Source organism: Aptenodytes forsteri, unplaced genomic scaffold, assembly GCF_000699145.1.
Source record: "Aptenodytes forsteri isolate BGI_AS27 unplaced genomic scaffold, ASM69914v1 Scaffold54, whole genome shotgun sequence".
NCBI classification, from domain to species: Eukaryota; Metazoa; Chordata; class Aves; order Sphenisciformes; family Spheniscidae; genus Aptenodytes; species Aptenodytes forsteri.
This window is the reverse complement of record NW_008796044.1, coordinates 10,811,968-10,828,016: the sequence shown is the minus strand read 5'-3', so window position 1 is coordinate 10,828,016 and position 16,049 is coordinate 10,811,968. Positions and strand designations below refer to the sequence as shown.

General features: G+C 42.4%; 1 protein-coding gene across 6 annotated transcripts in view; it reads left to right on the top strand.

Annotated features, from left to right (window-relative positions):
- SGCD (sarcoglycan delta) overlaps positions 1-12,518 on the top strand; it is a 253,138-nt gene extending 240,620 nt beyond the window's left edge. For all 6 annotated transcript variants that reach the window (XM_009285792.2, XM_009285795.2, XM_009285797.2 and 3 more), the window contains 2 exons: positions 10,392-10,515; positions 12,190-12,518. In XM_009285792.2, coding sequence (XP_009284067.1) covers positions 10,392-10,515; positions 12,190-12,363 — 298 coding nt within the window. In that variant the 3' untranslated portion in view covers positions 12,364-12,518. The remainder of the gene's footprint in view (positions 1-10,391; positions 10,516-12,189) is intronic.
- Positions 12,519-16,049: the final 3,531 nt, after the last annotated feature.

The window sequence follows — 16,049 nt, the reverse complement described above, 5'->3', positions numbered from 1 at the left end:
TTCAAATCCTTTTTAGTTTTGTTATCTCTATATTTCTTATTGTAAGTGATTTACTATTAAGTCCAATCTTTCTACAAGGAATAGAATAAATCATCAGAGAAGAGGAAAAGTAAATCATCGCTGCAGAAAGCACTGTAGGCTGAACCTGTGCGCTATCCACGTGAGATTTTAATCTACCTGACCCTTTTCCTTTATGTCTGACCAAACAGCAGGTAAAAATCCCATGACAGATAGACTTCAAAAAGAATTTAAAAATGGAAATCTAGATCAACATTTCTTCTCTTGGTAAAGCAGTTCTGATGTAGAAGACTGCATGCAAAGTACTGATGATAATGACTGCAATATTTGCATAGCACTGCACCCCTGCCAGTAATCCTCTCATTTGAGTACCTTGAGCTGTCACAAGAAAGTGATTTCTCTGTCAGTGATGACATGCTGGTCTGCTCAGCAGCATTATTTAACACCCTGGAAAACAGAAGAATAAGATAAAAAAAATGCATCGTGCAGCCTTCTTCCAAAGTAGAGTAGAAGAGCAAACCATGAAAGTAGTGGAGAGTTGGCCCAAATTGACCCAGTGGTCAACCACTTACTGCACATGAAAGTCACCCCGAAGTAGAGCACTGCATAATGTCTGTGTTAACAAGTATTTTATGGATTAATCTAGCAAGTTTTAGCTGACTGAAGTACCATCTTTCCATTGGGTTTTATAATTTTAGGCCGACTCAGGTGGCTTTTGTCCTCCTGCCACCATCCAGAAGCCAGTATAAACTTCAGCAAAAAGCCCATTTAAGCCTCAGCTGTTACCTCCAGGCTAGAACATAGCTGTCCCTCTCCCCGCTCCAGTGGCTCAGGGTTGGTATGAAATTCGGTGGCCCCACAGACCTACTTTGTGATGTGTTCATCTCCTCCGTGTTCCTGATGGCAGCACTTTGTTAGGTAGCAAGCAGTGTCAGTGGCCCCGATGAAGAGCTGCAACGCTTTGTTTCTATTTCTTTTTCTTCTCCCTGGCTTGGTGACAGCACGTCAAGATAATGCCCAATCTTCGCAGCCTCTTCTGTAATTCTGGTTGAAAGGGTTTCTTCCAGTTTATGCCTTTTAATTAGAAGCTGTCAACCTGTAATTAGAAACTTACACCAGCCCAACCTTTGTTTCTGAAAAATGCATTTGTGGTTTAGGCAATTATGGTAACAAAAAGTAATTATTTTCTCTATGCGTGAAATGCGCGTACTCATTAATGCACCCAACAGGCGGAGTATTTTATTTTGTTTCTATTTGTTTTATTTTATTGCAATAAGTTACATAACAAGGTATATCAGACAAGCAAAAAAAAGGTGGTTTAGGTAGTAGATCGGGCACATCTAACTACCAAGCCTGTTACTTTGCCCCGCTGGGAGTGCAGAGATCTGTGGTCAGCGGGAGCAGAGGCATGGCCATGCTGCAGCTCCAAGCCCTCTGGTTAGCACACGCAGCCACAAAGGAATTTCCAGACCGTTGCTTGACCAGTTTTGACCCTGACTACATAACTTGTGATGAGAGACATTTGGTGGTGAGTTTTTTGTAATAAAAATAATTACAGGCTCTTAAGTTCCAGCTAGTGACATCAGTAGCAGCACTATGGCTTAGTTAGAGCTCAGTCTGCTATGTGATAATGTCATTTACTGTCCCACTTCTGATCACGCCAGGAGAGGGGACATCTGTCCTTTGATTTTCCTCCAGCCAGAGCTGACCCTCTGCTCCTGTATTTCATAGTGTCTCGTATGGCTGGTTCCTGGCAGAGAGATTATGTTAACATACAGAGCTATACTCTACGGGCTGAATCTTCTCAGTCCCACCTACAATTGCTATGGTTTTATTAATCATGCCCATGCTCTCAGCTGATGACACCTCTGCCGAGCGGTGCAAGGTGGCACTGTGCCTGCTCAGGATGTGGCCCCCACCCACTCAGCATCTTCTTCTGGCTGCAGCCAGGCGCTGTTACATGGAGGTTTCCCACCACGTGGCACACTAATGACTCTGGATGTTCCAGCTTATCAATTAAGGCTGAAAGATTGAGCACGGCAGGACGGAGGTAATCCTGCAGACAGCTCTCCGCACGGGTCTGTCAGGCACAGTAGGGATTCGGAGCAAGACCGATCTGCTCACACCCACCGGGTAAGGAGAGTGAAATTGCAGTCATCTCTACATTTAGAATACGAATCATTCATTTTGCATCCCCAAATCCCTTCCCTGGCCACTTAAACACATCATCTTCTTAAACCACATCTATATTTACCACGCATCATTTTCGACTATCTCCCAATTTCTATGATAATTTCCTTCCTTGATTTATAAGCAACAGAATTTTTTAATTATCCACATGATTTTAATTTTCTCAGCCATACCTCCACTTTGTTAAAATTAGTCTTGTACTCTTTTCTTTGACAATCTCTACCCTTCACTTCTCCAGTTCATAATGAAACTAGATCTCAATAGTATCCTTTTTCTCCCTAGATTAATTTGATATCTTCTGTTTGATCTCTGCTTTTGTCTTCTAAATACTGTATTTGGCTTCTTGTAAACCATTACAGAGACTACTTTAAAAGTCAAAATCCCCAAACCCTAAAACATTTAGGACAACTTCGCATAATTACATCTCCTTCAGCAGTTCCCATGCTGTAGCATGGTAGGCAATCACAAAGAATTTACAATTGTATTTTGATTCGTCCATGTTTTTCTAGTTTTACTGCTTTTTAGTGCTCTGAATAAGCCTCAGCTAGTGCAAAGTGTACTGGAAGACTACAACGGGGGATTTGCAGTGTGCTGGGAGGAACTGCGTGCTCGAACTTTTCCTCTTGCTGAGGAATGACATTTTTTTTCAGAGGAGAATGAAAGGTGGTTCTCACTTGCTTAGTGCTGCAAGCCATTACCATGCCTACAAACTCCTCTGGTTCCTCATTTGTCTAGACCCACTCAAATCTTCTTTGAATATTAGTTGAGTATCTTCCTAATGCTGGCTTTGACCTGCTTTGTAATGGTTTCAAACTGTTCCTGTTACTCAATTAGCCCTTCTCCTGGAGTTGTAGTCTCTGAAGAGATATTAAGATATTTCCATTATATGGTCAGGAGAGTATTGGTTTAGCATGGACTCTGTTGAGGAGAAGTTCGCTAAACACAGTACCTGCAGCTCAAACTAGGTGAAAAATATATAAACTGGTTCATTTGGTGCTAAGCTGAAGTTAGCAAAAACAGCAGCAGATTTATTACACTTCTTGTGATTAAGCACTTCTTTTTGTATTGCAGCTGTAAGAGTTCTATTAAAAAAAAAAAAAGAAAAGGAAAGTTGTAAAATGAGATTTAAGGCATTAGCTTGAGATTGAATTAGCAGAGCTGAAGCAGGGAGAAGTGGTCAGGACTTGATAGATGCAGTGCACCAGGAGGGGAGGATGGAGCAAGCACACAGGTACCCACAAACACGCACACACTCTCGCTCGTTCATTCATCCATCAGGGACTGCAGCACTTGCAGAGTCCAAGCAGGACTATTCATGCAGCATGGATAGGTTCCCTATCCAAGGAAATATTAAAGCTTATGAATAGTTTTAAGCACAAGAGTAATTAACAGTATTTTCTCAATTCCTTTTTCTTTCTCTTGACTCAGCTTTGCACAAAGTCTCTTTAGCATCTGTGTTGCCCAAATACAGAGAAGCAAAGTTGTTGCACCCCTTGCCATTTGAACCAGACTTATCTCTGGCTCAATTAGAGAACTGTAATTTCCAATAAAGCATCGTTAGACCTCTGCTCCTGTCACGTCTCTGACAGATTTAACTGGATTTTCCGTAGGAATTAACCATGGTTTGTGGATGATAGCTGAAAGAATTTTCATTCATTGTCCACTAGATCATATTAGGAATTACATTAGGCTTTGGACCACCAGCCATAAAAATCTGTTTCAGAGTATGGCTGCACTGGAATTGTCACTTATTAGATTTGCAGCATAAACACTGGAAACTCTATGGTGATACATGCTCTCAGACTAAACAGTATTTACAGCGGTAGGCAGGTTTTACAGTTGGATGACATGATAATAATATATCCTTGTTTACTTCTGTAATTAATGCTCCTAAAGAAAATATCCTGGAAACCTTCCATAAGCAAGATTTATTTCTGTTGATTGAGACTGTAATCAGATGTCCCCATTCAAACAGTAATTGGTGAGCTTCATTAAAATGTAATCGAAAAAAAAGATTTATGTCAATGCTAGGCAATAAATAACAGGGATACATATTTTCTTATTAGTGGTGATCTCTTCTATAGGCTCTTGGGGTACTTGCTGCTTTTGTACTGTGCCATGTACGTCATATTTTGTCAAAATCATGGTATCTTGGAAAAAGACATTGTGCATTTTCCCCTTTTGATTTTAACCTCTCACTCTGCTGTATTGAGGCCAGCTCCCTTTTTTGCTTTCCTGTTTTATACTAGGCTCTCTGTTGTTGCCATATTTTAGCTTATTTTGTTCTCATGAAATGGCAGTACCTTCCAGTAGGAAGGAAATCTAGTGACGAAGGGTAGAGCTCAGGGCAGAGCCTTTTGCTCTTTGGGAGATGACAAGACTTTTCTTGAACTTATGATCAGTTGGGGTTTTCACCAGGTGAGTCCAGACCCAACCCGTTGTTCCTCCTCCCAAACTTTTTCTGTTCCAGTACAAGCAAAGGTAAGACAAATTAAAAAAAAAAAAAAAGTTCAAAAGCATTTTAGAGTTAGAAACTAAGCATGGTTTCTTTGCAATTCAGTAAAAGCTAATTAACTTCCAGTTAATAGGGAGAAAAGTACTGTGTTTTCTTCTATGAACAGATATCTATAAGGTAACACACAAATAATGGAATTGGAAGTGTAAGTCACTGCGAATGGGTGATCCCATTGATTTCATTGAAACAAAGGAGTTAAAACAAATTTCAACCTGAGATACTGGTTCATTACCAGCAAACTGATGGAGCTCTATGTTTACTTGCTAGCATAATTTACCAATTGTATGAGATGTAAGCAGGCACAGTGGTAACATTGGCTAATTTTATGCTCAATGTGAAGTCTTATAGCTGGTCAGATGGATACCATAAGAAATAATTAGAGTCATTAGGAATAATGGGCTACAGCTGCAGTAATACATGCTCTATTCTCAGTCCAGAGGTTTCTAAGCAAAATTAAATTAGCTCATGTTACCACACTCCTGCATCATATGCTTCTCACCTCCCGAGAGTAAACTTCTCTTTCCATTTCCATACTGCAAGCAAAGTTTGTGCCCCACACAGAAAAATCCCCAGCTGGGGACAAGAAATTCTGAAGCTTGGGGTCATTCCTTTAAAAAAAAAAAAAAAAAAAAAAAATTAAAATGTGGCAGCAATGGATCCCCAGCTCACGTTAACTCCTTTCACATGTTGAGGATCATCCCTCTACTGTGCTGCAGCCTTTGGTACCAGCCCTTCCCCGCGGAGGTGCGGATAGCATCACTTCCCTCCCAGTCCTTCTCCACAGGCTGATGGGCTCCAAGGAATCAGCCTGTATTTGCCCAGTCCCGTTTGCATCAATGCTGGACCCAGGCGAGTATTTTTCCCCCTGAACTATTCTCATTAAACTTTATTTTTTTAAGGAAATTATGTCCACTTTATTGGAAGCACGTCAGCAGCCCCAAGCTGCTGGTGGTACTGCCTTCGCATCTGTAATATCCTCTCTTCTCCCCAAATTCAAAAGGCTGTTCATAGTAGTAAGGAAAACGATGCATTATCCTGGAGGGAGTGAGGAGAGGAGAGGGACAAGAAGGAAATAATCCATGCTGCTGGAGTGATTAATGTGACCGTTTATGAGGAAGGAAATGAAAACTAGAAATCTGGGTAAGTAATATTCTTTCCAAGAGAATGACTTTCACTGGAACCACAATACAAACTCATGTGCTCACCTCCCTTAAATTATTGCTGAAGTTTTCAAAGCAAAGCAGGGATGGCACTGAAAATTTTGCTCTCTTGTTGATTCCCAGGAGCACAGAATTTCCAGCAATAGCAGGAGAGGGGTTCACCGTGAGATGCACGTGTGCCATCACCTCTCTTTAAAATGTGAGATGCTTCCGTGATAGGTTTGAGTAAAAGAGCTTAAGAGGCACATTTAACACTGTCCATTGAGCATGGTGAGCTGGAGAAAGGCTTCCCCTGCATACATCATCTCGCACATTGATATGCAGGCTGAGTGTGCTCAGTGGGAGGAACCAGACTAACAGTATTTTTGATGAAGGTAAGAGCCTAATATTGCAGCTTTGGAAAGATCAGTTATCCATCTGCCAGCCATCTATCTTCGGCTATGATACTTACCTGGCCTCAGTTATTACAGTATGTAACCACTTCACAACCACTAATATATTTATCTTTTCATCCTCCCTGTGGAGTTGGGAAGTGCTATTACCTCTGTTGCAGAACTAAGAACTGAGATTAAGGGTCAGATTTGTTGTGGCATTTAGGTGCTCAGTGGGATTTTCAAAAGTACCTAACACCTGTTGAATAAGTGGAACCCGGGTACTTTGATAGTTCTGAAAATCCTGTTACTTATGTCTTTTCTTTTAAAATTTTGGGCTTACATGACACCCTGGGATCCGTAGGAGAGGTTCCCATGTTGTAGGTCGTCACCCAGACAGGAGACTGTCTCTTCGTCTGCCTACTAGGAGACTAGGTGGGACAGGAGCAATTTTATGGCAGTGGGAGGAAATAGCTTATCTCGGTCCTGAATTCAGCAAGCTGTAACTCTGTGGATAGCAGTGAATTTACCCTCCTTGCACAGCCCTCTGAGAGAGGTCAGAATCTAGTCCTGGAAATATTGGAGCAAAAATAAGCAACACCCATGGTCAATAAAAAGGGCTTACGTGCCAATTGCTGGGATGGAAAATTCAAGAGCAGGAGCAAATAATGAAACAATCTATATTCATGCAGCCGCCTTTCCAGCCTACTGCTGTAAGTACGGGCTTACACCTAACCGGGAGATGTGAATGCTACTGAAAACTCCAGAGTATCACACTGGAAAACAAATGTTGATTTTGAACAAATTATCTGTTCATCACTAAATCATTTTCTTTCATTATCAGTCTCCAAATTGGTTCTGCTCTGGAAGACAGAATTAGGTTTAAAAGCAGAGTGTCTCTTAAACACTTGCTTCAAATGAAAGTATTTGGTAAACATTACTCAAACCCCCTAGAGCATAAACTCCTCAACTGCTTTATCTGGCTTTGCATAGATTTTTCAGCTCCTGGTTTAAGGACAGGTGTCTCGGGGATTCATTCAGGATATCAGAAAATAATCAAATTAAATCCCTTACAATCATATGTCAAGGAAAATTTTATTAAGACCTTTCTGTCCTCATTTACAGTAGCATAAATTGGGACAAAAGTCCTATGCAAACAGATGGAGTTAACACCAATATTGAACGTGTAAGAGAGAGAAGAGTCAGACTCCAAACCCACGGCATAAGTACAAAACCATGTGGGCTGCAAGCCCAAGTTTCTCGTCATTGGAAGAGCTACACTTTGCTGTTATAGTACTTGCACTCATTTCCATAGTTTTAAGGTTCTAAAAAAAAGCCCCTGGGCTTCAAAATGATATTTTTAACATTAAAGGGATGGGTTTTGGTTAACATGGCTTGCACGTCAGCAAGATTGCAGCTGTCTGAGCTAGTGATTTAGGATGAGAGAGTGGGGGTCAGCTCAGCTAACTTTAAAGAACACCCGTGGTGCTGCAGGGAGCGGGGTGGGTTACGGAGCAGCAGCAAAGCCCCAGCGTTGTGTGCTTGTCCCACGTTACACCATGGACTATCGGGAGGTGCTCGAGAGGGTCATTTGTCAGGCAAGAAGCTCTGTAGGGATTAGGATGTGTCTAATTGCATGGGTTTTTATCAGTGTTATCCTGCCTGTAGGTTTTCACTGGGTGGAGGAGGGAGAACAACTCAGTCACTTTGGGACAATGTTGGCTAATAGACTCCCAGGTACTTGGTAGCTTGTTCAAAGCATGGATTTGAACAACTCGGTTTGATGTTATGGGGACCTGTGTGCAGAGGGGAAGATATGCAAGAAGGTCCCTCTTGATCCCCCCCACCATGGGAAGACATTCGCCGACTTCCCAGCTCTCTGCACTCTCCAGTAAAGTACTGGTGTGGAGGCTGCTCCGGCACAGGGCAGGAATCGAGAGCTGCTGCTGCTGCAAATGAGTGCATTTGCACTATGGTGTCTGAACACTGTTTTGCACTTAGAAGATTTGTTTCTCAGTGGGCAGAAGAGCTACAAGATTAACAGATGAACAAATACACTGAGACAGCCAAGACATCAAAGAAATTGAAGAGTCCCTAAGATGTTGGAGAGCTGAAGAGTCACCTGGCCATGGTTCTTAGGAATTATTTTATCCTCAGATTAGCTCAGCTGTCTTGGGGTTTGGACACATCCTCTGGTGAATTTAGCTACAGTGACTTAAGATATTACTGGCCTCAGCTCTCTGCTTCTCCTCTGGAGGATCCTGCCTCTGGAGCAGAGGCGGCAGGAGGGAATATGTGCCTGCATTCCAGCCACTGCAGCTCAGATCCTGGGGGCTTAGTGCAAGCAGAGCGTCCTTCATTTTCCAGGGTAGATACCAGCTTGTGACCTGCACCACTAAGGAAGAGAGCGTACTGTATCCCTGGGCAGAAATCTCCAGGGAAAATGTGGGGCAGGCAGTGTGTTAAGCCACCATAGTGAAAGCCACCAGAGTGCATGTGCCAGAGCCCTAAGGCTGTGTGCTGTGGCTATTTTTACCATAAAGAAATTCTAACAGATATTGGAAAGGCAGTTATTGCAATTGGAAGGTCAGAGGGAATCATATCCCAGGTAGCACTATTTAATGTCAATCGTTCTTTGCAAGCTTTTTCTCCTCCATGCAATCTGCAATTCAATCAGGAAAAAAAAAGTGAGTAGCAGCAGTCTTAACCTTAGGTTCCTCGTACAGGAACCAGCCAAGGGGTGATACCAGTGGAGGGATCAGAAGAAGGTTTATGTAAGATGTAGCTTCCCTGCAGAGAGCAAACGAAAAGCAGCTCAGAAAGATTGTGCAGAGGCTGCTAACCATGAGACCATGCTCATTCCTTGGGCTGCATATGCCTCAGTTCTTCCCTGAAATTTAGATTTAGTTGAGTCAGCCAGGAAATGACGGATGAGTTTGGGGTCTTGAGGGAATGATGTTTGAAAAGCAGCAATATGAAGACGCCAACAAGGGGGAAAGTCATAACTTGAAAAGTGCCACACAGAGGCAACTGTGCCTTTGCTTTATTGAACTGTTCGCTGCAATAAATACAGCCAAATTCCCTCAGTCTCCCGTAATGTTGTCTCAGTACCAGCAGGAGTCCATTTAAGAATACACTTACTTGCACAAATGATTATATATGAAGAGTAGAGAAACAGCTGAAGTGCCACTGCAGTAATGCAAGCAAATCCTAAAAGCTGCCCGAGTAAGCTCGGTGGTTCTGTGCTGCCCTTGTGCTTCAGTTTTGTCAGTGCTGCCTGCCCAAAGCAGTCGAAGCAGAGGAGTTTCTGTTCCAGTCCGCCTGCCTGCTTCACCTGGGGAGATCATAGTCTAGATTTTGTGATGGTACAGTAAATAAATGGTGATAAAATCAACTAAGAGGATATTCCCAAAGAGGGAGAATTGGTTTTTATTATCCTTTTCAATACAGAAAGTAATAAGACACTATTATAAAGAAGAGACAAGTATAATACAAGACCTATGAATGGATAATCAGCAAGGAAGACTGAACCTTGCGCTTCTGCGTCTTACGGCATTAACCCCAATTGCCTGAACTAAAAGGTTTGGTTGTGTTAGCCAGTGCTGTAACAGGGTTGTCAGATCCCTGTGTGGTGTATCCACGGTTAGGAGGGGTCGAAGCACTGCACAGTGGCTGTAAGCAGTGGAATGTGAGCGTAGGACGGTTAGGAGGGGTCGAAGCACTGCACAGGGCGGCCTGGCTGTAAGCAGTGGAATGTGAGCGTAGAAGTGGAGACCAGGAATTTTGAGGTCTTCAGCCTTTCTTTTTTTCATTGATTTCCTTATGCCCTTAAGCCCTTCCAAACCTCACATCTTGCATATGAGCAAGTTGATCATGGGGGAAGCTCTTGCACCTTGCATCTTGTTCCAGCATTTACAACATAGCAAAGTTGATGTGAAATGTTAGCAGATTGGATTTGTGATGTGTTTTACCACACTGTGCATGAATTCTTTCCACTGACTAAACCAGGCGTGGATCTGAACATCAGCAGGTCCTAAGGTGCCGTGCAATGGGCAGTCAGGCTGTGCAGGATGACAGCCTGAGATTAAGCATGAATATTCAACCCACCGAGCTCTGCAACTCCCCTTTCTGTTACAGACTAGAGTCACCTACACGCGCGCTGGTGATGGAGGCTCCAAAAGGCATCGAGATCAATGCCGAGGCCGGCAGCTTGAAAGCCACGTGCAGGACAGAGCTCAGGCTGGAATCCAAAGACGGAGAGGTAAGCAAAGGACGTCAAGCCCTGCAGCAAAAACAAACCAAGCCTCCTGCAGATTTGTAGCCTTCTGAGTCACTGAACTACTCTGCTTGAAACACTGGTGTGAAGGCACTGGTGAGGCAGGCCTTCCTAGCTTAGTTTCTGCTAGCAGTTATTGAACGTATCATATGCAAATGAGCCTCACTCTGTGGCAAAGGCTGATTCATTATTTTTGAAGTGCTTGGATAATAACATCTGTTGTTCAAGCAAATTTATCTGGCTGTAAAATACACAGTGCTCCTAAATTCTTTGTTTCTTTGTCACTTTAAAACAAGATTTACTTGGCCAACATAATTAAATCTTTTATCATACATTTTTCTATAAGAAGAGCTTAATTCACAGGTATTGATCTGAAAAGCTTTTGTAGCTGATGTTTTCATTTTGGAAAGAAAGGGAACATTAGGAGACACAGGTTGTTGCACTGGGGAAACTTCCAAAGAGGAAGAGAGAATAACTAAAACTGATAACACAGAACAAAAGTAAAATAGTTAAGCCTCTTCTGGTGTCTCAAAAATACACGAGCACACGATTCTCATCCCCTCCTGCTGCCACAATGATGGAGGACACGGAATGATGTGGCTGAGGAGCTCCTGCTGGGGAACCCACCGAGAGCCTCGGCAGGGGGAGCTTCGCACTGAATGCAAACCTGCTGGCAGTAGGGCTCCAACATCAGCTAATGTTTTCCTATCTTAGTGTCAGGTGTAAAAAATAGAATGGGATTTTTATTGTGATTCCTGTTATTTCTAAACATTTGCATTTTAAGACATTCCAAACCCAGACCAGAGGTGTTAACAAAAAAAACCCCAAAAATACAAAAAAAACCCCTACCTAATATACTACAATTGAAATCCAAGGCATTTCACTACTGCAAACAGTTGTCTTAATGTTTTAAACACTAATTTGCTTTTAAAATGCATATATTGACCTGTTTCTTTCAGGAGATTAGATAGTTGGATACTAAAACTGAAGTGGAGACTGTTACTGTAATTGCAAGATAAGAGCAAATACTGTCAGTCGCCCTGTAATATTCTGGTGTGCAGGTTATCTTACTGTGCTCTTCTTGCTAATGTTAGAGCACTCCCCGGTAGCTGCCATGTGTCTAAGAGCTGACACGTGTTCGCTTTTATGTTCTGTTTTATAAGGAGAAATTCAGGTCTGTTGCCGCATTTATGTTATTTTTAATATACATAAAAGTGTTACACGTATACATAAGATATACATAAAAGTCAGTGTGGTGAGCCTGTAAGCGTAACTGGCAATGGGATCACAGTGCCAGAAGTCCCGGTGGAGGAGCAGAGTCGTTGCATAGACGTGAACCATACACGCTCCCCACCTAGCAGTGGGGTACCTCTGGTTGGGTTAACCCAAACACGGAGGTGCCCCAGGAAGCTACAAGCCAAGAAAACACAGTGGGTAGATTAGCAGAAACAAACTGGAGGTCTTAGGTGGCTCATGGTAAAGGCAAGATCATATGCTCACCCAGATTCGTATCAGACTTTCCCATCTTAATACACTTGCCTACCCAGTTTTTGTAGCAGCCGAGTTGTCCAAAGGAAGCTTCTTTAAATACAAGATCAAAAATAACATCTCTTCACTAATTCTCTCTCTCTTTCTCTCTCTCCCCCCCTCCAACTTCAGATAACGTTGAATTCTGCAAAAATCAAACTACCTAACTTGCCTCAAGGATCTTCCTCTTCTGCAGGGTCCAGGCAAAAAATCTACGAGCTCTGTGTGTGTCCCAATGGGAGGTTATTTCTGTCTCAGGCAGGCACTAGCTCGACCTGCCAGATAAATACAAGCGTCTGCCTTTGAGAGACAATTTGCAGCGGGGCATCGCAGGCAGCCCAAAAGCCAGTTCTGGTCTCACAGATTGCAGCTGCCAACTATTTTTACTAGAACACAGAAAGCCTATCAAAGACTTTTTTTGTGTGTGCGCGCGCGTGTGTGTGAATATATATATAAAAATATATATAACATTTGTGTAGCATTTCTCTTTCCCGCACCAAAATTTACTGGTACAATCTGCTGAATTGGACTTGATGCTCCCCTGAACCCTTCCGTATTAATATAGTCTAATGATCACCCCTTGTTTTTGATCAAGTTCTCAGAGCAGTGGGATTGCTGGCTGGGCAAGACCCTGGAACCGATATAGATCTACCAACATACAAAGGGAAGAGAAGCATCTCTGATTATTTTTGCACCATTAAATCAGTGGCATGAAAAAAAAACCAACAAAATAGCCATATGTGCTGTACTGATCACCTAGAGTGATCCAAGATACCTGTGGTTAAATTACACTCTTTAATTTTCACCTGAAGCATGGCTCCCTGTTGGGAGACATGGATTGCACTTGGCAAGTAGAAGAGTCCAGATCTTGCTGGAATAATCATGTATTTTTCTGAAAGGGTTTGAGACTTGCCTGTGCATGGCCAAGGATGCCTCGTGCTGTTCGGATGTGATGCATCAGCTCTAACCCTGTCCTATCCTAGCGATAGGACAAGAGGAAATGGCCTCAAGTTGCGCCAGGGGAGGTTTAGATTGGACGTGAGGAAAAATTTCTTTACCGAAAGAGTGGTTAAACATTGGAACAGGCTGCCCAGGGAAGTGGTTGAGTCCCCATCTCTGGAAGTATTTAAAAGACATGTAGATGAGGCGCTTAGGGACATGGTTTAGTGGGCATGGTGGTGTTGGGCTGACGGTTGGACTTGATGATCTTTGAGGTCTTTTCCAACCTTAATGATAATAATGATTAAAGTCATCTCTGTGCTAACTAAACTGGCGTTGCATTTAGTTCTTGGAAGGAAAAAAATTGTGAAAGTTGGACTAAATAGAAAAATCCCGAACCTCGTTAGTTAACAGGTGTCCTGGATCACCCTACACACTCTCCATTAGCACCTTTAAAAGATCTTAAAAAGATGTAAGATACCATGTGAAGGTGTGAAGATTTAAGATTTGGACATTACCTATCAATACCTATAGAAATGGAGAAAATTACCTATTCTATACATAGATACAGAGAAGTTCATACAAATTAGATGTGTATCGTCAATGCTATGCCAGAATTTTTGTCATCGTTCTTTTCAGGGTATACAGTCCAAGGTCACTTAGATTTGGTGGAGACTGCAAATATCAGAGATGCTGACAATGAAACAGACTTTTTTTAAGGATTTATAAAGATTGTGACAAAGCCAGATTACTGGAAAGCAAGGGCTTTGGGTGCTGGTTCCTCTAGAGTTCGAGCCCCAGAAACTATCTGGTTGAATCTCTTCATGGGTGCATTTTTCTTTATTTAAGTCCAGGAGTCACTTATGGGCAGGATGAAATGTGAAATCTGATCTGGTAACATTACTTCCACAGTTCAGGTTTTGATAAATAATGAGAAGAGCCCAGATCATTGAATTCTGACCCATAATTGCATCCACATGCATGTAAAAATCCTTGAAAAACAAATGGACTAATTACTGCAAAAATGTCCAAGTCGCAGTAAATCTCACGAGGACAGCAAGGTTTCTAAGCCACTGAGATGCTTTTGAAAATATTACCTCATGTGCAAATATGACAGATCTGTGCCCATCCCTAGTGATATCTAAGCAAAGTTGGTGTTCTTCAAGAAAAAATGTAGCTGACAGAAATATTTAGAAATAATTTAGACCATTAATTTTATACAGATTTCCACGTATTTTCTTGTGGTCTGGAGATACCAGGGTTTGATTTTTTTTTTAAATGAATAATTCTGGCTTAATCCAAAACTGGCTGGATTCAAAGGAAAGATTTCTATGAAGTTTAGATTAGATGTGTTGCTGCCTAACAAAGCAACACTCCCATAAAATTTATTCCTGAAAGAGGATTGAATGACCTACTTTTATTTCAGTAATGTTTTCCGATTAACTAATGAATTCAAACTATTTGTTAATGAATGATTCCTGTAATTATTATGTCTTGAGTCAACTTTTGAATGCAAAGGGTCACCCAGGATAACAATTGTATTGGGACACAGGACTATACCATCTCTGTTCAAAGAGGGGAATTGTGCCTATGCCTTAAGTCAATGCACTCAGCAAGGAGAAGCACATCATATTTATCTTGTTATTAAAACTAGTTTATTTGGGGGGAGGGACAGGAGGGTGTCTTGGGAACTGGTTGTGCAACTTAAAACAGATATTAATGAAATGCATTAAGACTGTAGGGGCACCTAGAGTGATACAGACTTCTTTCTTTACCATGTTAAATATAGCAAAATACTGTGTACGTTACCTCTGGGACCACAGCTGAAGTCCCATTCATAGTCCTACATTTACTGTAGAGTTTTTTCCCCTGTTTCACTTAATACTGGTCACAAACCTTATAGCAAGCATGGCCCAATTCATAAACAAATCCCATGTGAGCAGTTGTGAAGACGTGCTGCAGGAAGAGTACCCTGTGCAGAAAACGAGTTGCATTAACCTCCCCATCCCCGAGAGCGTTAATGCTGGTGAGAAAGGCAGTGCTGGACACAGGGACCGACCTAGCAGGGATGCTGCATCCTGATTCCCTTGCTCTGCTCCCAAGAGGCTGGTGGTTCAGTCCTCATCCCTGTGCACCCTCTGGCTGCTCTGCTGAGGATTTCCATCCCAACAAATTAATTTTGAGTGGCTGGTCTTCTCAGCTGGGCTCTTGGATGAGGTTGTCACCTTCTCGTATCACGAAGGCCATGAAACTGCTTAAGGACATTCAGCCATTTATTTTGGCATGAATTTCTGTGGGGGAGCTGTTAGGGAACGACCTTACACATCTGTGCCATCACTGCAGACACTTCTCTGAGGTGAACAAAGGGTACCTTAATTATGTCTACCTAAAGGAATTCTACTTGCTTCAATGTATTTTACAATCATGTTTCCATCTTAAAAAGCATAAAATGATATGCTGTGTTGAAAGATGAGAAATTATTGCTAGAGAGATTGACCCCGTGTACAGACTTGTAAATCGTTTGAGCCCCACTTGAGTTTTAAGACAGCGGTTCAGACGATGCTGCCTGCGCTTGTGTTGGCCACACGATGAGTCGCCTGCTGTTCAGTGAGTGGCAAACCAGAGCAAACAGGACTCCGTGTCTAGGATCCCAGGGGAAAAAATGGGCACTTTAAAAAGCAGCATGCAAACCCATCCAGCTATCTCACACTTCATAGTTTGAGCCCCCCCTCACAGTTGGGGGCTGTTGTGGAGCAACTGACTCACCTGTTGGATGCGGCAAATGCACGAGAGTCCCTTTTCCTCCTGCCTTGCCCAGAAATCCCTCACAGTTGCTGTACCTGTATGGGTTGGTTTTCCCTCAGTCCATTTAAACTATAGCCTTGCTGGCTGGAATTTCATCCGTATGCTCTACCTGCCATCGATAAAATGCCAAAAACGAACAAGGGTTTGTGTATTGCTTTACGAATCGGGCCTGCAATTCAGTTCAGTTGAGCATTTGCTATTTGGGGAGGTGACGTTTATCTCAAACCGGAGTTTAGTTTTATCTCCCA